The sequence below is a fragment of the Lathamus discolor genome, chromosome 4 (genome assembly GCF_037157495.1).
Source record: "Lathamus discolor isolate bLatDis1 chromosome 4, bLatDis1.hap1, whole genome shotgun sequence".
Classification (NCBI taxonomy): Eukaryota; Metazoa; Chordata; class Aves; order Psittaciformes; family Psittacidae; genus Lathamus; species Lathamus discolor.
Window position 1 is genome coordinate 31,224,611 of NC_088887.1, and position 27,425 is coordinate 31,252,035.

A 27,425-nucleotide genomic window follows, 5' to 3' on the forward strand; every position below is an offset into this window, starting at 1 on the left:
CATAGCTGTTCTTACTTTTGTAGTAAGCCTCATGTCCCTATGTATAAAGATACTTCCCATTTCCCCCCCATTATTAAAAGGCATACCTCTTGAAGCAGGGTGTGGGCATCTGGGTAGGAAAAAACCCCCAAACAAACTAGATTCTTTAAAGCTGCAAGAAGAACTTAGGGAATCCAAAATATGGGTGCAGAGTTTGGCTGCCAAAACTTGAGGCCAGCTCATGTTCTGGGGAGGCGGGACTGGGGTAGGCTGGCCTAATCTTTCTACGCACTGAAGCTGGCAGGGCAAGGTTAGCTGAAGCACCCTGGAGAGCAGCAGCTTCCACGCAAAACAAAATAGGAGTGAACCTTCATGTAACAGGGCAGCCTTGCTGGATATTGTGCGAAATTATGATTGTTTTTTCTTCCTTCACCCCTACCCCCTTCCTTCTTTCAATGCCCTGTTCAGCTGCTGCCTGAGCAACCTTGAGTGGGACAGGCACCTTCCTAGTTAGTTGCGGAGAGTCTTTAAATACCTCCATTTGTACTTTGCTGTCCCTCTGGGGCTGCCCCAGCTTGAATGCCTCAGTGTCTATCTTGTGTTTTATTTCTCACTGTGATCTAGAAATCGGTCTTGGTGCCTAAGTCCTCAGAGAAGCCCGTGCCAGCAGTCATGCTCTGAGAATGTGTGTGATGCTATCTTTTCCCTTGTAGGAAGCAGTTACAACTTATGGTAGTTGGTGCTGAGCCTTTGGGGGAGGGAAGGGTATCTTTTCACTGTTTGAAAAAGATGGAAACATTGACACGTGTCAGGAAAGAACACGAGTCTTCCACTTCCTTCTCCCCCTTGTACCTCTTCCCCCGTAAGAACATCTTTGAACCAACAGCTGTGGAAAGCATGGTGTGAATCATGCCTTATTCATTGTCCAGTGGCAGGCCTGGTGTTAAATCACCTGTGCATTGGGAATGAAGATGTTCTTTTAGATATGGGATGCTGGCAAAAAAGGTGAGAAGGACCTTAAACCCAGCTTTTCAGCTATAGAAGAAATGTTGCATTCATCAAAGTTATTCTTGGTATTATCTGTGTTTGCTGCTGTGTTGTAAAATTAAAGTGGAAGCTTTGCTTTTGTTTGAAGGAATGAATTACCAAAAAATGGCTTTGGAGAGGAAACTTTGGATTTGGGATGGAAAAATAGGCAGTTTTCTGCCTGCAGACTTGGTTTGGATTTGCGATTTCCAGGAGGAAATGGGACTCCTGTGTTTTCATTAGTTAGCTGTTAGTTAATTGGCTAATTAGTCTATTAGGTGATTAGTCAGTGAGCAGCTTTCCATTTCATTGATTTTAAAAGAGGTTCAAGAAGCCTCTTTGTCACCGGCTGCTTCCATTTGTATTAGTAAGACTCTCAGTCCCCAATTCACGGATGTTGGAGACATTCATGTTTTCTTTGGGTGTGGAGTCCTGGCCCGGGCAAGCTGTGGCTGGGTTCAATGCATGCTGCGGCAGCATTTATTTTGAGGGTTCACTGAAAAAACCCAAGGAGGTGGTGGTAATGAGTACTTTGCCTGCTGGCTCTGAAGTGAATTCTCCCTCCTTGGATGTGGCTGTCCCAGTTTGCCCTGTGCATGTTCTTGTGCCAGGAAGGTGAACAAGCCAGGAGGTTTCAGCTCTCTGCTTTCTTCCTCCCTGTCTAGCAAACACATTTAACTAGGGTCTATTTGGGAATTTGCTTTTTTGATTTGATTTTTTTCTTATGTGTTTGTAGACTTACAGGAGTAAGGTGATGATTTGCCTTCATGGTTGTGAGGTAACTTGAATTCGTTAGGAACTCTTTAATACTTACGCTTGAAACTAGTTTAAGTAAGTTAGCTTTGAGTATCCCAGTATACATGCGGTAGGATACAGGAGAACTTGAGCAAGAAATCGCTGAGGTTCACTTTTACTTCTGCACACCAGTTGGTAAGAACAGTGTGACTTCCATCTTAAACACCATTCCTTTGGTTTGGAGCCAAAGGTAGTTACTTTTCTGCAAAAGTGTGAGGATTTAAAAATTATGGCTGTGGTTCTCACCACACTCTATGGAAAGCTGGGGTTTTGGTTTTGTTTTTTGGGTTTTTTTTTTTTGTGTTGGTTTTGGTTTGGGGTTTGTTGTTTTGTTTTTTTTTTATTCATATATTTTTTAATTTTTTCTTGCTAACTATGGTCAGCTTTTTCTTAGTCCTCTTTGTTATTCTACAGAATTAAGCGTGTTGTGTGTAACAGTTGCATGTTAAGACCCAGATCCGTAGTCCTTAGAAGATGTTTTTCATTGAAGGGAGCTCTTCGGTGGCTTAGGTTAGTCTGCATGGTGCTAGTGGTACATCCTGTGTTTGGAGTGTTGGGACTTGGCTTGACTTTCCCGGCATCTGCCTGCCACAATGGATACTTTAAACAGTTGCAGGTGTTACTCCAAAGGCTCAACTATTGCTCGTGCTCCAAGGCTGGAAGCCTCCAACCTGGAGAATGTAAAAATTAACTGTGTTAGGCCTTTATAGCTGTGACTCAAAGTAGTGTTTGTCTTCTGGAAGCCAAGCAGTGCCCTTTTCCTTTGCTGCTATTAAGATTTCCCCCAGCTACAGAGGTGTGTACAAGCTGATTTGAAAAATGCTGAACGTGCCCAAAATGATTTACCCTGGAAGAACATCTCTTAGTTTGGAGCTGTGTGCATGTGTGCCACGTTGAACAAGGAGTTATTCCCTGTGGGAAAGGTAGCAGGCTCAGTATCATGTGTCAAGGAGGTGGCTTGGGTTGTGAGCTCCAGTCATGCATACCCTTTGCAACACACCAAAGCCCTTCACCTTGATAATACCACTGACTCTGTCCCTGCAGCATCCAGGGAACCAAACAGTAACAGCAGTGTGACAGTGATTTGATTCATGTTCCTTCCCCAGCTTACAGAGAAGCTAGTGAATGGAGGTGCCAGGCAGCTGAAGGGATGAGAAGCCCTGTGTTCAGGCAACCTTTTCCTATCAAACACTTGGGGCAGGGGGTTGGTGGGCTTCAGTTTACCTTGGAAATAGCAGCCATCACTCTTGGGCCCTTTCTGACAGTGTTTCTTAGTCTTCCAAGCTGGTGTTAAATACGTGGGTGAATAGAAAAGCTTAAAATAAGCTGATGAGAGAAAATACTAGGGAAGCCATGCACACAGAGTGTGGAGATGGAAACAAGGCTGAGTTAGTGGGGAGAGATTGAAAGAAAGAACATATTTGAGATGTTAGAATTAAAATTCTTACTTGAAATTAGTCTTGATAAATTTGATAGTATAGGTGACGTTCCTGAGAAGTAAGCTTCCAAATTTAAGTTCCATCTAAATTTTTGCATGCCACTTGAACTTGTTGTATCCGTTATTTTTCATCCACAGTTTTTCACAGGAATTACATCGTATTGAGCATCTTACTATGTAAAATTGCACCACAAAACCTCTTACCCAGAGGACGCATAACCAGCTTTCTCAAGAAAGCAGTAAACTATTACAGTCAGCTGTAATATTGCAATATGGGGAGGAAGAAAGAGCAACTTCCTGACCACTGTGGTGGTAAAAATCCTCAATAAGTCTGAAAACAGTTATGCACTGGATTTCTCTTAAACTTGTCTAGGGATAACGGTACAAATCTTGATTAGTCTTGACTGTGCAGTTAAGTCTAGGCTTTATATTTTCCTTTCTTTATGTCAGGGTCTTCTGAAGGTGGATCTGTGAGGCCAGGCACTTGCAGTCCAAATGAAGGGAAATTTGGAGAAGTCCGAACTATCAGCTCATTGCTTTGGGGAGAGGAATTGATGACCTGAATTGGCAAACCGCAACCACGTATCCCTCACAGTGTGCTCAGGAAGAGGTTTAGGAGTGAGAAGTACTGAGTTGGTGAAAGAAGCTCTGGCTTCTGGACTGTGGTTCCAGCTTCTGTGTCACAAGACTGGAGAAAGCTTCTTTTCCTCTCACCTTCCCCTTTTCCTGCTCCTACTGCCATCTTTTTGTTCTTTTCAGTGGCGTATCTTCTGTGTTTCAGCTGAAACAGACCAAGTGTGGAAACAATAAGAACTGTGTATGAGTGTGTATGTGCATGTGTTTCAAAGGGCGGGGAGAAAAGGTGTTTGAAAATAACTCGCCCACGTGTGTTTTGCCAAGGCTTTTTTTTTTTTCTTTCTTTTTCCCTTCTATCTACCCTTGATTATTTAGGCTTAATGAACGTATAAAGTAAAGCTGATAAAATGAATTCACATCTAAAAGGCATGAGAGGGACACAACTTACTTGTAGTGTCTGGTAAGCCTGGTCTTAGCAAGTTCCTGATAAGCAGACTTTAGCTGAAGTCGATATTATAATTTATTGTGGTTGAGATGAAGAGGGTATGTTTCTCAATGGAGCTTTAAGAAAGGTGTTTGATTCTGAAGTTGTGGCTAATTGCTGCAGTAACTTTTTCTAGTAATAAACCACTGAAATTGCCCTGAATCAAGGTTTTGGTTGCTGTTTCCTTCAGACTTACAAGACACCTTCTAGAGTTCTTTATAGAAATTAAGAGTATCAGCTCTCTAAATTAAATTCAGCTAAGTTCAGTGTTGAGACTGAGCTAATTTAACTGTAACTTGGTATTTGTATGGTACTTGTATTGCTTGATTTTTCAGTTCAGTTTTAACATTTAAAGATCAAAGAAATTGAGTTTAAATTTTTCCCTTAAAAAAAATATATTGTGGAAATTAGATTCTTTGAAGAAAGGTTTCTTTTGGAACAGAAGAGGTACTAACATCACTTTGACTTTAAAAGTTGCTGCTGCTTCTGCATCCAAGTCCCTGGGCTTCATATTCACATCAGGTGAAGCTGCTAATTCCTTGGCTTATACCCAGTTAAAAAGCTAATTAAGGATGTGTTTTCAGTATGGGGTGTTATTTTTAACTCAGGCTGAGTCAATTTTGATCTCTCCCCCAAATTTATTTTTGGTGACTTGCCTGTTACAACTTTCTCACTATTTGCCAAATCCGTTTCTATAATAGCATCCTGCCTTTTTGTTCAGTCGGTCTTTGATGGAAAAGCAAAACCATTATCACATGGAGCAGCACCTGGCTTTCTCCCACTTCTTCCTTATTCTATATTGGGAAAATCACACTGTTGTAGTTACAGAAACCTCTGTTCCTGCCTAGTGCTGTCCCATGGCCAGCTTTCCCTAGACCAGTCCCTCCCCACCCTTGTCTGGGTCTGAACTTCCAGGCAGGTGTCCAGAGTCCTCACGCTTCTGTTGCTCAGTTTCCGGACATCCTGATTGCGCTCATCTGTCACATGCAGGCTGTTTGTTTCAGGGGTGCAGCGTGGCTCCCACATCTTTTTCTTGCTTGATCTACCGCTTTAATCTTTGTTTTGATCTTTTCTGAATAGAATGTATCCTTCAGTGGTTGTACCTCACTTAGGACTGCTGTTCTGTGGTGTTTATGCTTTTATAGTAATTGCAGCTTTGCATCTTGCATCAGGAGTTCAAGTTTGTTCTCTGGGCAGATAAAGAACGGCCTTGCCACTAGCTGTGTTGTGTGCCTGGCTATGCTTTTCACTAATGTTAGCTCTAATTTTTTCTTTGCTGTCTGTTCATGCTGATTATTTTTTCATCTGTTTACTGTGTGTTTCTGTGTACTAACCCAGGGTGTGACAATTACACGGCTCTTTCCAGCTTCCCCTTGTTTCTCATTGCAAAGCTCTTCTTTCTTATGCCAGTGTTGATCTTGGCTAGCTCACAAATGTATGTGTGGGGTTTTTAAAATAATTTTCACTCATAAGTTTCTAGTGTTTTATTATGTAGTAAATGACAGTAAGAAGTTGGTTTCCCCCTCTCCTCCTCCCCCCAGTTTTGCTGCTTTTGAATTGCAGCTTGCTTCTAAGCATGGATTGCATTTTTTGGTTTCCACCTCAGTAAATAATCTCGGAACAACCTTTTGTAACTGTTTAACAACCAAAAAAGGACATAATTTTATCCTACTATTACTACATTGAAGGGGTAATCAAGCTAATTATGATGGATTCCTTTCTAACTTAAGGAGATGGGCCCATTGACCTTAAATACTTCCTGTTGAACTGAGTAAGTGGCCAGAAGAACCTGAGTACAGTCCTAGCCCTAAAACTGAGTATTTGGTGTCTGCTTCCTTTTCTCTTTCTCTCTAAAGACTCTTTTTGGGGGAGCTTTGGTGGCTTGAGAAGACTCATTTTTTTCTTTTAGCCAGTTCTGGTTTTTCTAACCCTTTGCCTGATTTTCTGTCCTCTCTTGAGGTCCCTCTGGCCAGCGAACAAGATGGAAAATAGAGCAGTGGCACACAGTCCTTTCACATGGCTCTAGTTCCAGCCACAGCATTGTCCTTCCCTTTAGGATTGGATAGGTGTCTCCTTGTTTTTTAGGAGACATAAACGTTACAAAAGCTTTATTCAAGCCCTTGCCATGTTTCTGGTCTGTCTCTAAGCTGGCTGATGAGCTATTGTCTGGTTGGCCTCCAGGAGAACAGAAAATACTTTGCCGTCAGAGTGGTCCACATACTCTTTCTGTTTGCCCATTTTTAGTACGCTTGCTGGTTGCTGCCATGTGGGCTCTCTGTGATTGAAAAACCATGCTATAGTTTTTACTCATGCTAGTGGTATATAACTTCCCCTCAAAAAAAAGGTAGTTGGTGCTGTGTTGCAGCACTTCCTGGTTATTACCATGAGTTCATGGCTTTGATCGTAGGTGGTAATTGATGGTACACCCCATCCATTTCCATTTGTACAGTCGGAGATGCTGAACAAGGCCATGCATTAAACAGCTTTCTGTTCACTTGGGTGATGATTATGCTAAGCTGGAGGACTGGTGAGGAGAGGGGGAGAGCCAGAGGTGTGCAGGAAGTGCTTAGGGCATGGTGTTAACTCTGGTTTGTGTGATGCTTGGAGATACGTACAACTTCATGGGGATAGTGGAGTTTTAAACTGAACTGGACTTTTGGTGGGAAGGTGCCTGATGATCTGTCTCAATGTGAGCAGTTCCTGTGGCATCGGCAGCAGCTGTGTGGAGTCTCGCTGGCAGAGCAGCCACCCGGTAAATGTGGCTGCCGTCATCCTCATCCATGGAGAAAGCCAGTGATACACAGAAAGTCTGTGTTGTAGCATACCTCTGGTGTGGTTGTTCTGCCCAGCAGATACAGGGCTGACACGCTAGTTAACATATTAGTTCTGGGGATACGTTTAAGAAACGTGGGGGTAGAAGAGTAGGGAATTTTGATGTATAGACAACATTCCTTCAGTTCTTCCAGGACAGTTTTCCAGGGAAGAGTCCATGGACGGTGTGCAGTGACATCCTTCCCCTTCCACAACTCCATCAGGTCTGTAGGGCTGTACCTTTTTAAGACAAGGTAACTGTGGCCAAGTGATAGTGAACCAAGTTCAGTAGCAAAGTTCACCAAGTTCACTAAGGGTGAAGCCAGTTGAAAGGGCTCTGGCTTGACTACGCACGCAAGAGGGGGAACCAGCACTAGAATTACATACCAGGCCTTATGCGCTCTTGCTAGTGCTTCCTGCTCTCCGGCATGCATATCCTGGCACTGGCTTCCATTTTCTCCTTTTCTCTCCCACATCTGTGGTACTGGAATTAGTGCTGGCTGTTCAGGAAAAAATGTTGTGGCTCCTGGGTTGGGAGCCAGGCAATACCATTTCCTATGTCCTCAACTGGTCTGGCTCTGAGGCAAACCAAGGAACCTGTGTCTGTGGATATTATGGTTAGCAATGGCTAGCCTATATATAGTTTGGTGGATGGCTTTAGGAAAGCTATGATAAACCATGGTCTTTTTTGGAGAGGAAGAATGAGAGGGATTACAGTGACAAGCTTTCAAACCCAACAATTAGTTTATGTTTTCAAAGTATGGCCACAAGTGGGGAGGTTGCAAAAACACATAATATCTTACAATCCTTAATGTAGAAATCTGTGGCTTTCTTTTCTTGTTCTTTTTGTTTTGTTTTGTTTTTAAATACATGGGACTTGATCTTCGGCTTCATTGTGTTTAGAAACTGCACATCATGTTGGACATGCAGCCACTCAGGGAATGTGCTGATCTGTTGGCACGTAGAAAAGACAAAAAGCCTGTGTGTAATTTGAGGCTATGGGGGATGTAGAGGAGTAAGTTTACCCGATAACCTTTAACTTAAATCTGCATGGTTGCTAAGAAGCATGAGTCGGGCAACTCCACCACTGGACATACAGCTGATTGTCTTAAGGTCTCAATCAATTAAGACCTCTTTTGGGCAGGGCTCTGTTTATGGATCGGCATTTTTTATGGAAGTGGGAGACAAGTAACAACAGTCAATGGTATTTTTATTCATTGATCTGACAAGTTTCTCCTGTGGTAATTGTGAGCACCATGGAGGCTTCTGTAACCTAACTGCACACAACAGGCACAGTGGGAGAGGAACAGCAGATCCTACTGCTTTCCAGGAGTGTATTTTCAAGTCTGGGGATGGAAGCACTACAGGTGTGCTGGAGTGCACAAAATACCAAAGCTGTTAGGTTAGCTGCCCTTTCTCTCTAAAATTGCTCTTTTCCCTTACTAATGTGGGTAAGTAAAATCCTAATGGTTGGTGCCAGATTCTTGTTTTAAAGGGAAAACCTTCTAGATAGTAATGTGTACCTTGGTGTCTGCTTCACAAACTCAGTTGTTCTTTTCCTTTTTCTTGAAACTAGATTTCTGTAGTAGTTTTTACAGGATTAAACAAGACATCACCAGCAGCTCTGTTTACCCTAGTATTTGCCTTGTCTGTGTGAAGCTGCTGCGTTAAAAACACGAGGGGGTCTTACCAGTAGCTCCTGATTTATACAGGTTTGAGATCCTGCATTGATGGAACCAGCATGAAACCTCTCTATAGTTTGGGCCAGCATCTCTTGCCCTTGTGCCATGCAAGCCAAGCTAAAACAGCCACAGGGAGCATGGGTAGAAATGGGGAAAGTCTTAAGAAAAGAGCCTCTGCTTCCCTCTCTCCCCTTGTGTTTTGGCATTTGTGAAGTGTTGAGGATGCGGTCAAGTAACGTGGAGCTGCTCCCTTTCTCTGGCTGTTGCTGATGTTTCTCCAGTATCAAAAGTTTGAAAGAACATTTTCCAATATAGCAAAACAACATGCAGGTGTGATGCAGAGCAAGAGATTTTGTTCTATGCTCTCTCCTGGTTGCTGGCATTATTATCAAGACACTACTTGATCTCCTGAGTTGGCTTTTCTTGATTCTTTTCCTCACCTTCAGTGTTGTCGGCTCAGCCAACAGATTTCACTGCTCAGCCACCTTCCCACTCCTTGAGTACTGCTCAAGGTACTGAGGGAGTAACATACCATAGCTGCTGCTTCCCAGTTCTTCTCTGACAGTATTTGCTTGTCCTTCTACTTAGGTTTGTAGAGAGATTGGGGACTGTATGTGAGTGCCTGGTGGTAGTTGTCAGACATATTAGAAGATGAAAAGTAATGCAAAGTATGAGGGTATGGAAAAGACTAAGAATTCAGTCTTTGAAGAAATCCTTTTTTTGATTGGATACTCTCTTATTTGCATCTAGTATGCAGAAGTATTTGAGAGGAGAGATTTAAAGGGAGAAAAGAAAGTATTAATTTGGTCAGCATCGTCCTCTGGAGCATTGGCATGTGAGTGCCTGCATGATTTTACAGAATTGGTTTTACACTGTTTTCCTAGCAAAAGGCTGTATGGTTGCAATCTGACTGTCCAGCTGTATCAGTCTCCTTAAGTTTTGCACACACTGGTTTTGTTCCAGCTGAGCTCGAATGAGTTTTGGAAATCTCAGAAATTGAGACTCCTGTAAAATTTGTGGGAATGTCTCGCTTTGTGGCAAGAGGCCAAAAAGAGTTGTAAGAATACCCAATTAGTTCTGCAAATGTTTGGGGAAAGGACATGCTAAGCACGAAAGGTATTTGAAAATCTAATAAGTGGTAATGGAGGCAGCAGTCCTAGGTCAGTTGAAAAATAGCGTTATTCCCGAGTTTGAACTGAAATGTGATTTGTGTAATCCCTTCATCCTAACTTTTCTTGCTGTGACAAGAGATACCTTTAGTATTTGTCTGTAGTGAGAAACAATAGTTTTAATGCATTGAAGAACGTTGGCAAGGTAGCAACATTTCTTGATGTGTAAACATACTTGTCTGGCCTCTGTAATTGTTTTATAACACAATCTAAACATATGTTGGAAAAAAGGCCCAGGCATTTTTGCTGCCGTTATCACTGTGAAGGCTCTTTTGGGGAAACTTATTTTCCACACAGTTTATGCACCTAGAGGGGAATAAAATTTGATTGATAGTGAGGAGCAGTAGGTGTGATCCCATGATTGACTCTTAGTGCTGCAGGGACGTTACCCCATGGAAACAAGAAAAGGTTTGTTTCTCTGTACTTCAGGTCTTTCAAAGAGCAGTCAGCGTTCGCAGAGACTCATATGTTGAACATCTCTGTTCTGCATTTAAAAGCTCTTTCGTATCCTACTGTATCCTGAAAAACATGAAAGACAACTTTCACGTGCTGGAGCATTGGCTGCGCTGCATGTTTTGAGATTCTGGTATCATCTTTTTCCAGAGATTTCCATTATGAGATCTGGACATTAAATAACCCTTTCTTAGTCAAGTTGTAGATCCCTACCTGAGAATTAGGAAACTGAACTTTCAGTCATCCTATGTATAAAGTGATTGAAGGCTCACACAAGTTTTCTTGTGGCTGAGAAGTGCAATTATTATGGTGGTATGATTTAACAAAATAAAATCTGAATAAAGCTGAAAAATCAGCTCTTAAATTACTTTTCCCTTTACAGCCATTGCCATCTTGCTGGACAAGTAGACTTGGGAATGTATCTTGATACGAAATGTTGCAAGGAGCACAGAAGAAGGCTATGCAGTTTGGTTTGTGTTCAGCTGGACATCCGTTTAGCATCCTTTCTCTGTAGGAGATCTGTTTCTTAAAATACTTCTTGTTGCTGAGAGTGTGTAAGTTTGCTGTTGTCTTCAAAACATTCTAATTCGTACTTTATTAACATTTTAATAGATATTGTTGAGTGTCATTACCAAAATGATTCAGCGCTCTAAAGAGCCCTGACACGCAGTGAGCAAAAAAACATTGCATCTGTTTTACCTACTGTTTTTTGGCTGCCTGTCCCTCAAACTTGTTTTTCTAAGGAGTGAAATCTCCATGTGTTAGACTAATTATTGCACGTCAGCTCCTTAAGTCTTAAAAAGGCTTGGATGTCAGCTAGGTAAAAGTAATGAGATGTGCAATGATTTAGCAATGGGTCCAAATATCTATCACACACATGCAGTAGAAAGGACAATATGAAATGAATATGGTGCTAACTGTTGTCTCTGTAGCAAGCCACAGGTTAGTATTCCCTCCACACTGTTCACTGAAGTTGTGGTGAACAGTGAGCATAGATGGTCCAGGGACCTTAAAGCTGTTGCAAGTGCATAATTGGTCTTTGCCGCATTTATTTACTTACACCTGTGCTGGTGGCAGCCGAAGTGGTACCAGGTAAGTTAACCCCATTAACTGTTTAATTTTTCCTGTTGTTGCTGGGAAACTTTGAATTGTTGGAAACCTTCCTCTTGCCATAATTCACGGAAGAATTGTCTGTTTGTTCTTAAAGGCTTTCTTCCTAAGGAGGATGTCGTCTTCTGCTTCCACTTTGCCCTCCAGGTTACGGAATGATCTTTTCCAGCGCTGTGCCATGCAAGTACAGGTGTCCTTTTAATCGCATAATAAAAGTAATCAGATTTATGTACATGTCCCACTTTCTTTTTTCTTTTAAAGCCTGAGACTGCAGCTGTGCTGAAGCGCACTGTTGAGGCTCTTATGGAGAGAGGGGCCGTTGTGAGGAACCTAGAAAACCTGGGAGAAAGGTCTCTACCTTACAAAATCTCCAAGCACAAGGAGCGCCACAGAAGAGGAGGGTATGCACAATGCCTTTTTCCTAAAAGCCCTTTAAGTGCTCTTTTAAAATGTACATAAATAACTCTCATTGTTTGGTCTTCCTTGTGCTTTTTGGGAGTATGCCTGTAATGCCTGTGATCTCGGTGCAGTGGTGTGTGGCGGTTTCTGCGTGTGTGTGTGTTCTGCTTCAAGTATTTTGTGTCTTTTATTCTGTGTGGTGTCGGCTTTATTGTTAGTGTTTAGTCGTCATGTTACAAGTAGCCTGAGTGCAGGCCTTCAGAGCTACTTTCCCCAAGTACACAATGTTGGTTTATGTCATTTTTACGTAACTATTTTCCAAGCTAGTCAGGCGTGTTTACTGATACAAGTAGTACTTAATCTGCCAGTTGGTAATTGGCAGGACTGATTCTTTTTCTGTAATGCTTCTGAACTAAATGCTAATGACCATGCGCACCCTATAAGACTTGCTTGTGTTTCTGATACAGTTTTAGTTGAGGATGTTAAAGGTGATTGTGTGGTTTATTGGAAGGGCAATAAATGTAAATGAAACTGAGATTTGGCATCTCGGATGCCAGATTTCCCCTGCAGTGTGGGAGGAAGGCGCTGTGGACCACATTCCCTGCTTGCTTACGCCAGTGTGTTGCTCCTTGAGGCTACCTCCGAAATGGATGCTGGCTCTGGGATGCTGGCTCTCGCAAGGACTGAGAAGTGTTGCTAAGCAACCCGCACTGCGCTGGGGCTGCCTGCAGTAATCAAAATAACAATTAGTGGTGCGCTCCTCCTAATCCCTGTGACACAGCTGTGCTTAATCTTGGGTCTTTGGCCAACCTGCCTACCTACCATCTTTCTTGAGGAGCATTTGGCACTGGGGAAGGTGAGGTGACTCCAGACATGCACTTCTTTTGTGAAGCCCTTCTTTGATCCTCTCCCTGGGGGTGACTCATGGTTTCACTCCCTCTTCTGAGGACCTCTTAATTTTCCTCTGGAGTGGGAGTGGTGACAGCTGCCAGTTAAAGCAGACTGACAGAAAGGGCAGGGGAGGAAATTTCCACCGTGTGCCTATTGTTTATGTGAAAGCAATGGCATTGTGGTCGTGACTGTTTTGTACTCCTGCTACAAAACATGGTGTCCTTCAAAACATGGCTTCATCCTCCCAGTTTTGCGTTTTAGCATGAAGTCTTGTTGCCTACACACAGGAGCTAATCAAAACCTCGTCTCAAGACAGAATTACTAATTGCCTCATCCTTCTGTTAGAGTAGAAGCCTTTTATAACCATTAGTCTTTTCTGATGGCTTCCGCAGAACAAGGAGCTGGTGTTACTCTCCTTCTATAGGTGGGGAGCTAAGGCAGAAGATTTAAGTTCCCCTGAGTTTGGATGCTGAAGTTGTGGGTTTTAGCTTCTAGATTATTTTTTTTTTTCCCCTAGAGTATTTGGCACTCTAATATTTCACCACTTTGGATGTAGACCTGGCTTGGGTGGCAGTGCTTATGCAGGTCAGGTCTTGGGTTCTTCAACAGGGAAATCAGTTCAGGAGAAGACAATAACCAGCATCACAGGAACTGTGTAGCAGAGATGAATAGAAGCCATTCTCCAGGGCATTTTCAGACATGTAAACTAGCTTAACTCGCTTACTGTAGCAGATTACATACTTAATAAGCAGGACAATCTGTAGACTATGATCCTCTTCTCTGCAGAGTCTGCAGAGCAGACGTATTCTGTGTTCTGAATGAGGCAAGGGTTTACCAGCAAATAATTGCTATCATGTCTTGAAATACGGGCAGGAAGCCATCAGATTAATGTTGCCATTGCTCTTCCTCCTCCACCTCCCAGTTTAAGTGTCTCTAAATATTTAGCAGTCATTCTGCTTGCTCTGGATTTGAATGTGACAGTTCCCTTCCCTAAATTGCTTGGCTTCTTGAACAAGAGAAGTGATTGAGAGAAGTTGTTACTATAGGAAAAAGTTGCTTTGTGTGAGAACTTGAATTCAAGGAGATGTGGGATATTACCAGCAGGCAGTCTCAGTACCTGGCCATGTGGGAGAACTGTATTCTGTAGCTATTGCTGGGGAGATGGCAGTTCAGTGTACAGGTATGGTGGATTCCTGGTATAGCATCCAATATTTTATATGGTCTGGAGAGTAAATTAGTCGGGATATTAAACATAATCTAGGAATAGGAAGAGAAAAGTCAGTTCTTGATCCACCTTATAAAATCAGCCAGTTAAACTTTACAGCATCTGTAAAAATAATAATTCTTTTTAAGAGGGCAAAGTTAAAAAAAAAAAAAAAAAAACAAAAACAAAAACAACACAGAAAAGGCTTTTCAGGAAGCCTCACAGAGCTGAATTCCACCTGTATGCACTGGGAAATCCTGTCGTCTTTTCTCCTTCACACACAACTTTTAATTCTGCGTTCCCTTTCTTAGCAAGGCAGTGTAGAGGGGTGTAGTAAGTGGTACAGAGTGTGTCACCTTTTCCTTAGCCTGGGCTTTTTCTGAAGTAACTTAAAGGACTTCTGTGGGAGTGCCAATGATGCTGTGTGTCTGGGGTGGAGAGTGTCGAATCTTTCAAAGCTTTTAATATTTCTGTTTGCCTTTTTGAAGCTGCATGATTCTTAGCAGAGTTTATTTTCCAATAGTATGTAGATGGTTGGACACTTAGGCTGGATCCTGAATCTGTTGCTTCCTTGGACCTCTTGTCTAGTGGAATTATATGGAAATCGGTGAAACTCAATATTCGTAGCAAGAAGTTGTATGAAAATTAGTGCCATACAATATTCATGGGTCACAGCTGAATAGCATGCCCTGTAGAGAGAGCTCCTGTCCTAGTGACTGCTGCACAAACAGTCTTCCTGTCACTCAGGCAGGATGGCGCAGAATCCCCCCACCTGGGTGGGGTGTTTGAATGAAAAACAAGCAAAGAGCAAAGCAACCTTCCTCACCAGCATAGCTTTGCTCCCTTGCAAAACTCCCAGTGCTACCCAAGCTGTCCCTTAACCTCAGATTAGGGGCCATCAGTAGGGCAGCGCCAGCTATTCACAGGTCAGCTGTGCCAAGCAGTGACTCCTTCTCCCAGGAGCAGGGCATTTCTTCATTTAGTTAATTCAGTTTTTAACTGCGGTTCAAGTCTTTATATACAGCGTATTGTAAAACTGAGTGGCAGTGAAAGGACACACAAGTGCAATGTGCGCAGCAAAGCTACTGCTGGACTTTGCTTCTGGTGGTGGTTTCGGTGAACAGTGAAGAATTAAACTGGAAAATACATACTCATAAGTCAATAGGGAGAATTGCTGTCTCCTTAATGAAGTGCTGCTTCCCCTATGAGTCTGTGGTGCTTCAGCATCATCTGTCTCAGATACACTGCATTACAGGCATGTTACAAATTAAAGAATATCCAGGAGGCTTTACAAAGAATGAGAATCTTACTGCCAATTCATCTGTAAAGCTGAGATTTTTCAAAGCTTGCCATGGGGGACTGTGGCCCACAGCTGCCACTGGGATGAGCAGTGTTATTCTCCCAGGCAGCTTTGAAGACCTCAGATCATATGTATAATTGACTAGTTTCTTCTTGGGAAGTTGTATTCGCTGAACGGGTGGCGCGTGTGCATTTGAGGGTATATTAAAGCAAATTTAGGTCTTTCTTTCCAGTGTATCTCTTGTGGCAGAAAACACTTTTTTTTGAGACCTAGGATTGACAGCTTTTGCATTTCAGTAATTATGAAAGTCGTGTGTTTCAGGAGCTGTGTGGATATGTCTGAGGGATCAAACGTTTAAATCACTGGCTTGCTGATATTAAACTGAAGTCGAATTAGCTGCTAATTCATACGGTACTGCAGAACATTCATATTTCATTTTTATAGATGTAAGAATGATTCCAATAACATCTCATGAACTCGTAACAAATACTTGTCACATTTTATTACTCTATAAGGTGACAAGGACACACTGGAGATATTCAAGGCCCGCCTGGACAAGTTCCTGTGTGATGTACTGTAGGTTACCCTGCTCTTGCAGGGGGGTTGGACTAGATGATCTTTTGAGGTCCCTTCCAACCCTTGGGATTCTGTGATTCTATGATTGGTTCCAGTGTGGGCTAGGTGTGTAATGTTAGTTGAGGCATTGAGTAACTTGCGCATGGGCACTGGCTTTCTGAAAAAAGAGTGTGAGAATGTAAATAAGGATTACCAACCTTACTGCCTAATGGGCTTTTAGATTTGTGCCAACTATTTCTTTCACTCGCCACTACTTGTTTATCATTTTTAATGAGTTGCTTTTTAAATTGCTTTGAACAGGATGCATTTCTTTTTTTAAAATACTGTATTACCTGCGTTGGGAGGTGCTTGTTTCTGGAACAAACAAAAGTCAGCTCATTTAAATAAGGTGTGTACTAGTGTTTGAATTCAGGAATGTTAAACTCTGGGTTTGTTGGCCGTTTAAGACAATACAGAGGCACTGAATCCCTCAAAGCAGCTTTCAAATAAAGGGTCCAGATCAGGGCTGGGTGATGACGTTGCAGAGCCACTGCGCATATTTGGTCAGTGCCAAAGTGGAGAACATTGCAACTGGTTGTAAAATGATAGATCGCAGTAGCACAGTCTGTGGGTTTGCACTTTGCGGCATACCTGTTTTCTTTGGCCTTGCTAGGCTATGCCTTAATCATACGCTTGTGACACTTCATGCTTCAGGGCATCAGATAAAGAGGGTGGTTTGGGGGACGTGGTTGGTATGTAGGATATTTTTACTTTAGGGGAGATGATACAAGGGTGGCCACAAAACAGCTCTTCAAAAAACAGTAAGGTTCAGATGCTCCTTTGGAAAGGTAATGACTCAAGCTTTTTGCAGACCAGGAGTCTATTAAACTGGAAGGAGCTTTGACAAGCTTTGGGGAGAAGAAAGGGGCCAGGGGTAACTGGGTTTTGAACACTGAGAATCTTGCTGTGCCCTACAGATTTGTTGTACGTGATTTTATTCAACCCCTCCCCCAAATGTTGCTTCCATTGTTATTTTTGTTATCTCTCCTGTAGAAAGGCTGATATACATCAGCCTGGGCAGTGCTCAGATTAAGTACGGTTTTGTAAATCAATAGAGCACTGTGGCCTTTCCCTTCCACTTTGTTTTTTATATGTGCGTGCTTTCCCCTATTACATCTACCTGTAATACAGGGATGTTTTCAGACCTCTCTCTCCACATTTTTATTATTCCACTTACTTTATTTGCGAGTTCTCCAGCTAAACTGTGTGTAATTCTGATTATTCAGAACAGTTTCCATGCTTTATTTGCCAGTTTTTCATTGCCTTGTGGTTTTTTTTTCTCCTTTCAAATTTGATTTTGAAAAGATGGAAACTTTCTTTTGTTATTTGCTTGCTTGTCTCTTAATCTTTTTGTTTTGCTGTTCACTCCCAGTTATCTCATCAGCCCACTTGTTCTCTGAAATAGCAAACTTGGGTCTTTTGTTCTTGACAAATTGTATTTTGGGAGCTTGTGCATGGGGAATTTTCTGCAGGAGGTGTGCAGGGACCCTGGTGATTGCCAGTGTCCACTGGGGAGCACCGGATGTACAGTGATAGATAGCATCTAATGGGATCAGGAGTCAGAAAATCCAGGTCGCAACTTCAGTTGTGCTGTGGACTTGTTTGTGTCATAGGGGAAAATGTAAAGGCAAAGAGGTCCTTTCCCAAGAATGCAGCCTGGTCTTAACTTGGCTTCCAGGTCTTGCAGTGCTACAGTTGCTCCCCAGGAGCTGGGAGCACTGCACTTCAGTACCAGCTTCCCTTCTGCTATGATGAGGAAGGCTTGGAGACTGTCCTGGCCTTCCCCACCTCCTCTGGGTGGTTTAGGGTCTAAAGCAGTTGGTCCTCCTGTGACAGCATCTTGTGTTTTGCCTTCATTATGTAGTATGTGGCATAATGTTGCTTTGCCAAAGCACGGTCTCAGGAGAGGGGACACAACTAATTTCTTGGTGCCTCAGTGGTCTAATACACAAGGAATAGTTAATTACAATAGGAGTATTTTAGCAGTTGAGCATTGTGTTAAGACATTTGAATACTGTGGAAACATTTCTATGTAAATTATGTTACAAGTTCAAACTTCTCTTTCCATAAAGTAGCTGAGCTACTGTATTCACGCAACTTACTTTTAAACAGGCAGCTTGTGGCCAAATAGCATGGAGACTAAAGATGCTGAAGTGTCTTTCAATAGCCCACGTGGTCTGGATGTGGTTTTATTTACTTTGTAAGAGTAAAATAATAGTTACCTGTCAGGACTGTTCCCTGGAGTGTTTACGAGTTTCAACAACTCTCCTCTTCTTCCCACCCCCTAGTAAAATACAAACTATTGCATAAGGGACCTCTTCCCGCAGATAAACGTACAGACATGTTTAGCTCCACTCAGGTTAGACTCTCGTGATGATTTCCATGGCGGCTGAAAACCAAAGAGGAGGAAAGAAAAACAGATTAAAGGGGTTGCAAGCTTTCCTTTCTTAATAACGCCAAACTAAATTTATAGCTAATGCACAACCTGTGTTGTTTCTATTCAGATTTTAGAACATCATGATCTGTTTCAATAAAAAGGAGTTCTGGGTCTGTAACGCACTTGGATGAGAACAAAAATAATTTGAATACTTGAGTATTATGCACATTCGTAGTACTTTCTGCTAAATTGATTGTCTTCTTCCACTAGATGGGGCTTTCTTCATTGATGAGTTGAATCATTACTTTTCCTTCAAGGGCTGTTGTCCACATGCACATACATGTAAGTGTGGATGTGCCTCAAGTATCAGAGCTCTGAAGTGTCTTTTTTTTTGTTTCCCCTTCACCTTACCTGTGGGAATGCAACTTGCAGTTTTGGTGCTTTTCAGAAGGAATGGCACTGCGCAGTAATTTGTGCTGTTGAGGTGCCAGTATCATTTTCCAATGCACTGAATTCTGTTGGCATCCTTGTGTAAGCACATTGATTAAATGTGATGACCAGTCTCAAATAGTGGGCTTGGTGGAATGGGAATCAGTCACCATTTTGGGGTGGATTTTTTTAAGCTGTCAATTATACAGAAGGCAGAGAAGTGACATGAGCAGAATCAATACTTGCTGTGTAACTTCAGTCCTGCTCATAACAACTTTTCAAATGCAGCCCAGTGAGCATGGCTTTTCAGATACACAGAATAGCTCAGGCTGCTTTCTCTTTCGCAGCGTAACAGTATTTTTTCCCCTTGCAATGCTGCAAAACACCTTTCCATTATTTAATTAGCTTAATAACAGTCATCTATGTACAGAATTTGGCAAATGAAATTTCTGAAGGCTGTGGATTGTAAAATGTATTTTCCCCCGAAGTACTTGCTCATTGCGGGTTGCGTAATTGCTGTGGCACAGTCTAGTTTCTAAGGCACCAGCTTTTGGTTTAGATCAGGTACTTCCCCTTTGCTGTCCTTGTGATTTTCAAGGGACTTCCAACTAGTCTGTATGCATTTTCTAAAAGCTGAAAGTAACACATGTACTAGTCCTTCCAGCTGCAAAATGATAATCTTCCTGAGCGTGAACTTGCCTTCCTGCCCTGCTGAGGAAGGGTAGCTACCACAAGAGTTGAGTGGAAAAGCGAACTACCTTTCTTCAGAGCAACACAGTGGTCCCGAGGATGAAGTGAGCTTTCAGGTAGCAAAAAAAAGTTCATCTATGTAGGATTACCTTCTGAGAATGAATGTCCCCCAGCTCTCCTAAGAGTGCTGCGGCTTGCTTTCCTCCAGGCAGTTTCCTGTTTTCTTGTTCAATGCTTCACCTCTACCTGTTCATCAGAACATTTTCTTTCCTTTGTATCTTCTACCTCCCCACTGGGGAAGCTTCCATACGCTTACTGCCACTGTGTAAAGGAGAAATTGAAGCATACAGATGTGTTTTGGGCGCAACCATGGGACCACACAGGCTCCTCCAAGTCCACCGTATGTGTGCTTTTCCCCCTGCTTCCCAGGTCGACAGAGACATATTCTAGGAGGATTTCAAATTGAGTCGTAATCCAGGTGCTTCTCAGAGTTCTTTGAAGTCCTAGACTGTCCATTTGAAAGCAAAATATTTGAGTACCCTTACTTCTCAGGGTTCAGTTTCTGGCTTGGATATGCTAAAAAGGATAAATGAAACCTGGCTTCTTTTTCCTCATTTCTCCTTCTCTCTCCTATACGAAGACGTGTCCTCCTTTATTTGAGATCATATATCATGTTAATTATTTTTTTTCATTTAATGCGTTGTTTTAATGTTTCACTCGGCTCTCCTGTATTTAAATCATCCTTCTATTTACAGTTGAGCAGGATGACAAAAATAACTGTGGTCTCATAGTCAATCAATGGAATTTTCCTGCATTTCTCTGCTGATGACTTGGCTGACTCTTAGAGAATCTAAATGCTTTTGCATTTTTGCTTGCAGGAATGAGGTGGTTTCCCTCCCACATTCCTGTATTTTTCCCTATCTGTAAGTCTTACTGGGATTTGGTTTTGTTTATTACACAAACAGTAGCTACAGCATTGTGTATTGGGTCATAGATCACTGCCTGAAATGAAGGTTGCTGCAAGCCTCATTGAGGGTGGGTTAAAAAAACCCCATGGCCTCGTGACAGCCAATTTAAATGTGTATATTTGGGGGGGAAGAAGTTCCAGATCCCCTCAGGGCTTGCATTGTCAATTGTGTTTGGTTATTGCTTTTGCAGCCACTAGTTTCTTCTCTTTCTTTAATGAAGAAATAACATTTGCTACGCTGGCCCTCTTTTCCTTCTCTGTTTTTTGGCACAGGGAGGCAATCATTGCTTGTTAACATTGAAGAGTGGTGGTTGTTTTTAAAAACTCACATTGTCCCCAATTACTGCCGTTCTGTACCCTCAGATAAAATACCTGTTCTGCGAGGAGTCATAAAGATATGCTGTAACAGCTCATCCTCCCATCCCCCCTCTCCTTCAGTTATCAACAGTGCGTCAGTGGAAATTTCCACCATTTGCTAACGTGAGAGAAAGCACAAAGTTGCAGAGCAGCCTTTGGAGGAAAAAAAAAAACTATTGCTGTTTTGGGAACACAATGAAACGCAGCGTACGACTTGCGAGCAGAAATGAAATGAAATCCTTGAGGAATGGAGGGATAAATTGGGGCGGCAGAGGGCACAGATTGCAATCCGAATGAATGCTTCTGCTAAGGGAAGGGGGCATGAAAGTGGTGGAGGATCGCTAGCTAGATTTTTCTCCCCCTATCCTCCTTCCTGTTAGTTGTAACTGTGAGAGGATCTGGAAGGCTTCTTCCCAAGGAGAAGAGTAAAGTGTCATCTGTTAAATTTACCAGTGGCTTTTAATGGCTTTAACAGAAAATGACTTTTCCTTTTTAAGGGGTGTGCATCCTTCAGATGTTGCTGTGCAGTTTTTCTAATGAATTGTCCAAGCTTAGAAATTGTTTTTTCCTCCTTAAACTTTTAACCAGGTGGCATCTCTTAATTCTGGAGATGAGAAAACAGTAAGCTGTTTGGCAAAACAAACAGTAGGTTTGGTTCACCAAATACATTCAGCCAAATCCTGTTCTCCGTTGAAGCCTGTGAGGATTTGTGTGGAGGACCGAGCCCACCAGAGTTCCTCCAGATTCATCCTGAGGCAAATTATCCCTGTAGCTTTCAGTAGCCTTTCTGCAGTCAGAGGAGCAGCACCTTTGCCGACATGACCTGGCACTGGTCCCTTGGCTTCAGAGATGCTAGGCTGCAGTCCACACTGGCTGGGTGTCTGTTCTGGAGCATTCCTCGCCTCTGTGTGGGCTGCAGGGAGATTTTTTGCTATCGGACCTCTTGAGTACAAGAATTCGGTGCTTCAGCCTGGCCTTTCTGAAAAAGGCTTCAGAGATGAATTGGGCTGTTAATGCAGATACATGTGTAAGAGGTTCAGGACTAGATGTAGATTTAGATTAGATATTAGGAAGAAATTCTTCCCTGTGAGGGCGGTGAGGCGCTGGCACAGGTTGCCCAGAGAAGCTGTGGCTGCCCCATCCGTGGCGGTGTTCAAGGCTGGGCTGGATGGGGCTTTGAGCAACCTGGGCTAGTGGAAGGTGTCCCTGCCCTTTGCATGGGGGTTGGAACTGGACGACCTTTAAAGTCCCTTCTAACAGAAACCATTCTATGATTCTGTGTCTGGCTAAGGAGAAAAGCATCTTCATCATGTTTTCCATAGGTGGATTCCACCCCTGTGCAGTCATCTAGCATGTGTTGCTTGAGTCATTTCTGGCCCAATGGGTCTGCTGTGTGTAACGTTTTTGATGTAGCACTTTTAGTTGGATGGAAATGAACTCCATGCAGCAGCATAAAGAACATGAGCAGATTCATTGTTCATGACCCCATCTCCTGTATTTCCTGTTCAGAGTCCCAGTTCAGCTTCTGGTCTTGGGAACTTATCTTCCAACATTACCTCTATGAAGATGGACTGTCGTCGGCTTAGTCAGAATCCATACCTCTTGCAGAACAAAGTCCTCTCTATTTGGTACAACTGTTAAATCAAAGTGGGATGCTTGATCTTGCTTGGGTAATCCAACTTCAGTTAAGGGATATCACTTCAGGTTATACTGATGTTTCATGGGGAGGTGTGCTTGAGTGGGCTAGGAGGAAAGGGGAGCCTTCATAAGAAGAGGTGTAAAGATGAAATAGCTAAGTGGCAAGTTCTGTGCTGTACATTTAACCTTTAAATTACTGATAGTCTTGGAAACGAGGGGTTAGTTCTCTTCACCTGGATTTCTGAGGCAGTTGTAGTGTCTTTTCAGTAGTTAGTGCCATGCCGGTGCAGTCAAATGTGTTACAGCTCTGTTTACAGTGCTACTAGTTCATACACAGCATTTCAAGGAAGGATGGATGGCCAGTGACATGGCTCACTCGTTTTTTCACATTAGTGTGATGGCTGTCACTAGGTCGCTCGTAACTTGCAGGAATAGCAGACCTTATGTTGCTAATGAATTTAAGGTCTATCTCGTATTCCAAGATGGGATCTGAATTTGCATATCTGAGATTAAGTTAGTGTGCAGCTTTCACTTGTGTCCCTTGTCTGAAATGGGACTCCTGAATTGCAGTAGACTGCTTTGCTTATTTGGGTGTACTGGAGTTTCGAAAGCCTCTTCCAAAATTATAGTTGAGCTCAGGCAGAAAGTGCAGCTCTTCAGCAAAGGAGCTTCATTGCAGTGGTAACCTCGGTGACCCAAGATATTAATGGGGAGCTGTGTTCTTTCCTGTAGGTAGGTGGTTGGCTTTTTCTTTATAGATGTCAAAGACAGCTTTGTGGTGGGTAGGAAGCACTTACCTGAAACACTGTGTTTTATGCGTGCTGTGCATGCGTGGAAGTAAGACCTTCTCAGTCCCACCAAGTTCAGCAGGGCAAGTCCCAGCTGTGCAAGCAGAGTACACAGCTTCAGCTCCTACCCTCAGGTTAAAACTTTAAGCCGTGTTCCCATCAAAGATGCACCTGATTTGTGGTAAATCCATCTCCTTGTGTTTTCTTTGCCCCTTTTTCTGTTTTTTAATTTCCATTCAGCTCCGAAGCAGAACTTTTAAGGAAGAAATGTGCCTGTATGTATGTAAGCTTGAGATGGTTCACACTGGCATCTGTTCCCCAAAGAAACAATGTCATGAATTAGAAGGAGGAGGATGCATGTTGTAACTGAAATGAATGTGTCACCTCACCTTTTTGAAAGACTGTCCACATCAAGAGGTGGAAATGAATGTAATAGGTGCAAGAAGAGTAAGTTCTCTTTAATCTCCTTGGGTAGGCAGTGCTGTACAGCAAAGAATTGTTCAGGCTGAACCTGCTTCAACTGAATTTTTCTTATTTGAAATTAAGATAATACCGAGGTTTTATTGTAACAATTCTGGTAGCAGAACATAAGCAAAAAAATTTTATTCAAGAAATCCCACAGAACAGTTACATGACTTAAAGCTGTTGCAGTACAGGTGTTTTTTTTACATTGTGTGTATGTTTCTCATTGCAGGTATTTTTTGATAGACTTAGAGGCCCCACCTACGATTGTAACGACCATGATGGATCATTTAGGACGTGATATTGATGTAATTAGACGTGCTTTTATAAAGCATCCTCTATCAAAGACAGAAGAATGCAGTGGCATAATCCCAGTCAACTATAACGATAAACTATTTGCCAAGAAGTGAAATACTCAAAATAGTGTGCTTGAAACCTTTAAAAAATCTTTTTACTCCTGTTTTGGAAAACAATTGTGATAACTGTCCATTATAAATAATCATTTTTGGCCATGTTATGTGTGTGACATAGTACACTAAAGCTATTGTAATAGTTGAGGATTCTTTTTGTTTAGAATAATTTGAATAGACTTAATCTGTATGCTTATCTTGGTATTTGACAACTCTGAAAATTGATTTTCTTTTCTTAGAGCACTACATTGATAATGAAGATTTGTCCATCACCAGAATGCTAAAAATAGCATTCTTTTTCCAAAGACAGATTACTGCAGAATATGTATATTTACATAAGAGATTAAGAAATCTACAGTGTAAATATAGCAGCATAGGATGATTTGTTGGAGGGGGGGGTTTGTGCTTGTTTTTGGAAAAAGTTAATAAAAGTGTGATTAAAAATAAACTGACTCATGTTTCTTTAAAGCAGAAAAGGTACAAGAAAAAACAAGTTATGGTGCCAAAAGACATGTATCATACTGCTTTCTGTAAGGTAATAAATCTGTTCAAAGTACAGGTAAAAAAAAAGAAAAGGCCAGAAGCTTCCAAGTGACAGGTTAGAGAACGGCTGTATTTGTATATGCACAGCTGAATGACAGATGCTTTGTTTTACCATCAGCTAGACCCAGGTGGACACTTCAAACTGAGGAAAACATCAAGATGAAGGTCTTAATGCATATTTTGTCTTTCTTCTGCTCTTATGAACACAGAGAAAAAAGCAATGCATGTGGAAGATGACATAGGACAAGCTCCTGCAGGTCTCACAAAAATGTAGTGGTTTCCAGCAGATGTCTGTATTTCCCCCATGCTACTGGAGGAATGCACTGGCAATTTCTCCTTCTGAAGGAGTGTGTGTATAGTTATTATTTCTGTAAAAGAAACCTTAGAAGCCAAGGTCAGATTCCGAAAGACCTGTGATGGGTCTTGCTGGTGTTGACTACTCTTTAGCATGCTATTTCATCATGAGTTTGTCTCTCTTTCATGGAGGTAGCTGGGTCATTTTTTGGGGGAAAGGGGGTGTTTGTGTGCTGCTTTTTTTCTTGGATGCAGAACTTTGGGTGGGGGGGGTGGGGGTGAGGGGAGGGAGGAGAGAGAAACCAGTGGGTTTTTTCTAAGTATCTCCTTTTTTAAAGGAAAAAATGCATTAGAAAAATAAGGAGGAGGCTTTCTTTCTGTATGTCTTTATTTAGGGGAAATGAATGCATGTGGTTTTGTGGGGTTTGGTTTTCTGGTGTGTTTTTCTGTTTTTTCAATCTGCTTTTCTTCTAAGAGCAGACTGTCACATTTTGTCTCTCCTGGAAAAAATGCTGGAAGAATGGAGGGAATGCACTACATGCTTACTGAAGGTGGTTCTATATTAGATGTGCTTTTATTTGTAGTTACTGCCACTTTTGAGCATGTGGTTGCTGTCTGCTCCGATGCCTGCTCCAGGCAGAGCTTTTCTTATCAATGATATTTCTTTGTAGAACAGGCCCTCCTTCCATACAGGTTTGAGCTTATGTTTGTAAGTCTGTGCTGCAGGTTTGGCTCCCTGAGCTGCCCTTTCTGTTGGGCTGCTGAAAATTCAGATTGGCAACACAGAAAGCACAAACTACAAGTAGGGAGACACAGAATGCTCTAAGTAATGTGGCTTACTCAAGAGTTTCTCAGAAGCTTCTATTAAATAGAATGTGAAGAGAAAGCCTGTAGTTTAAAGTCACTTTGCCTCTGGTGTGGGCTTTGGGCCCTAGGTTTCATTCGAATAGAAAAGAGAATATATAAGATTCCAGCTTCACAAAACAAAGATGATGGTCAGCAGAGGCTGTACACAAGTGAATGTTGTACGTTTGCCTTTATTCAGTTTCCTTCAGCATAGTAATAAATTTTGCATTTAATTTGTTCCAATTTCTAGGTTGAAGCCTGCGTTCAGTAGGAAAATCCTAGCTGCTCATTGGAGATGAGCCTAACAGCTTATTATTAAATACATTATTTGTTGTGATACTGACCTTTGGTCAGTCAGATACTTGTGCCGCTCCTTTCTGTGGGACCCATTTCTGACCTTAACAGGAGATTGGTGGATGCCACGAGCAGAAGCCTGGGGCTCCTGAGTCCAGCTCATCCCAAGAGCGGATCAGCAATAGTGCATCTTTTGGAGCTGCAGCTCCTGTTTTCTGAAGTACTGAGCGTGCAGAGGGAAGTAACCAACAGTCTTCTTTGCCTTTAGGATAGAAACACTGACCACCGAAACCAGTGGCCACAAGCAGAGCCATGCTTGTCTTCCTGGTGCGTGTGGTACATAAGCATTGGTGCTCTCTCAGCAGCAAGATGTATTTATAAAAGGCCTGCTGAGTAGCTGGCTCTCAACTGGATGTGCTATTTTCCTCATAATTGATAGTTTCTAATATGAACATTCTTTATTTTGCTGTTTTAATAGCGGGTGGGGTGGGGGAGGCTGAGGAAGGAGTCTTGGCTTGCAATTCGTTTAGCCCAGTCAGCCACCCAGACTGGTAGTAGCTATTTTGGGTGCGCCTTCTCTTTCAATAGCTCTAAACACAGGAATGGACATGAGTAGATCAGAAGATTTGAGTAGTTCTGGGTTTGAGCAAACATTCTGAGTTAAGCCATGGAAGAAAGCTAGTAACTGTACCTTGAATGGTCATAAATTATCTTCACAGAGAAGGGGAAACCTTAGCACATCTTTCAGATGGGGTTACCTTTTTGGTTGTCGATAGCTGGCTTGTCCCACTAGGCTGTGAGCGACTCTTGATCTCCAAGAGTAGAATTTCAGGATACTGCGGTGTCACTGGAGAGCCAGAAGAGCCTGTGCAGCCAAACTGTGGCCAAATACCTAAAATGTCAGACTCCGCTGGTATTCCCAAAGGCCTAAAAGGTTTGAATACCAGTGCTTTAAATTTTGTTTACCAAAGAATCCAGTAGTGAAGCGCTTCATCCCATCCTTAGATTATGTTTCTGAGTGTATAAAATAAGTAGCTTTATGCTCCTAGATACTCTGGTTTTCTTGTTTGTGGATTGTGGAGATACACAGAGTTGGGTAAGTATTAAAATAACAACTGGCAGTTCTCCTGGCTCAGAAGTGTTTTATTTTCTCCGTCTTAACCTTCAGCAAACAAACAAGCACAAGTGGTTTTATGGTGAAGATCTGAGGTATGTTTTTAATCACTCCTTTCTTCCTGATCTTGTCTCTCCTGGCTCAGTGTCGAGCTCTGGAGGTTTCTTCAATAGACAGAGGGTGCTGCACCAGTAAGGCGCTCTGCAGAGCACTCTGTGTTGCCACTGGCTTGACCCCAGGAAGTTTGTGCATGCAGTGATTTGCTCCCATGGACCAAGAGTGCA

At 42.3% G+C, this 27,425-nt stretch overlaps 1 protein-coding gene across 1 annotated transcript in view; it reads left to right on the top strand.

Annotated features, from left to right (window-relative positions):
• Positions 1-24,498, top strand: part of MRPS6 (mitochondrial ribosomal protein S6) — a 46,348-nt gene extending 21,850 nt beyond the window's left edge. Inside the window, exons 2-3 of the mRNA XM_065676906.1 lie at positions 11,785-11,924; positions 23,873-24,498. Of these exons, the coding sequence (XP_065532978.1) occupies positions 11,785-11,924; positions 23,873-24,050 (318 nt within the window). The 3' untranslated portion in view covers positions 24,051-24,498. The remainder of the gene's footprint in view (positions 1-11,784; positions 11,925-23,872) is intronic.
• Positions 24,499-27,425: the final 2,927 nt, after the last annotated feature.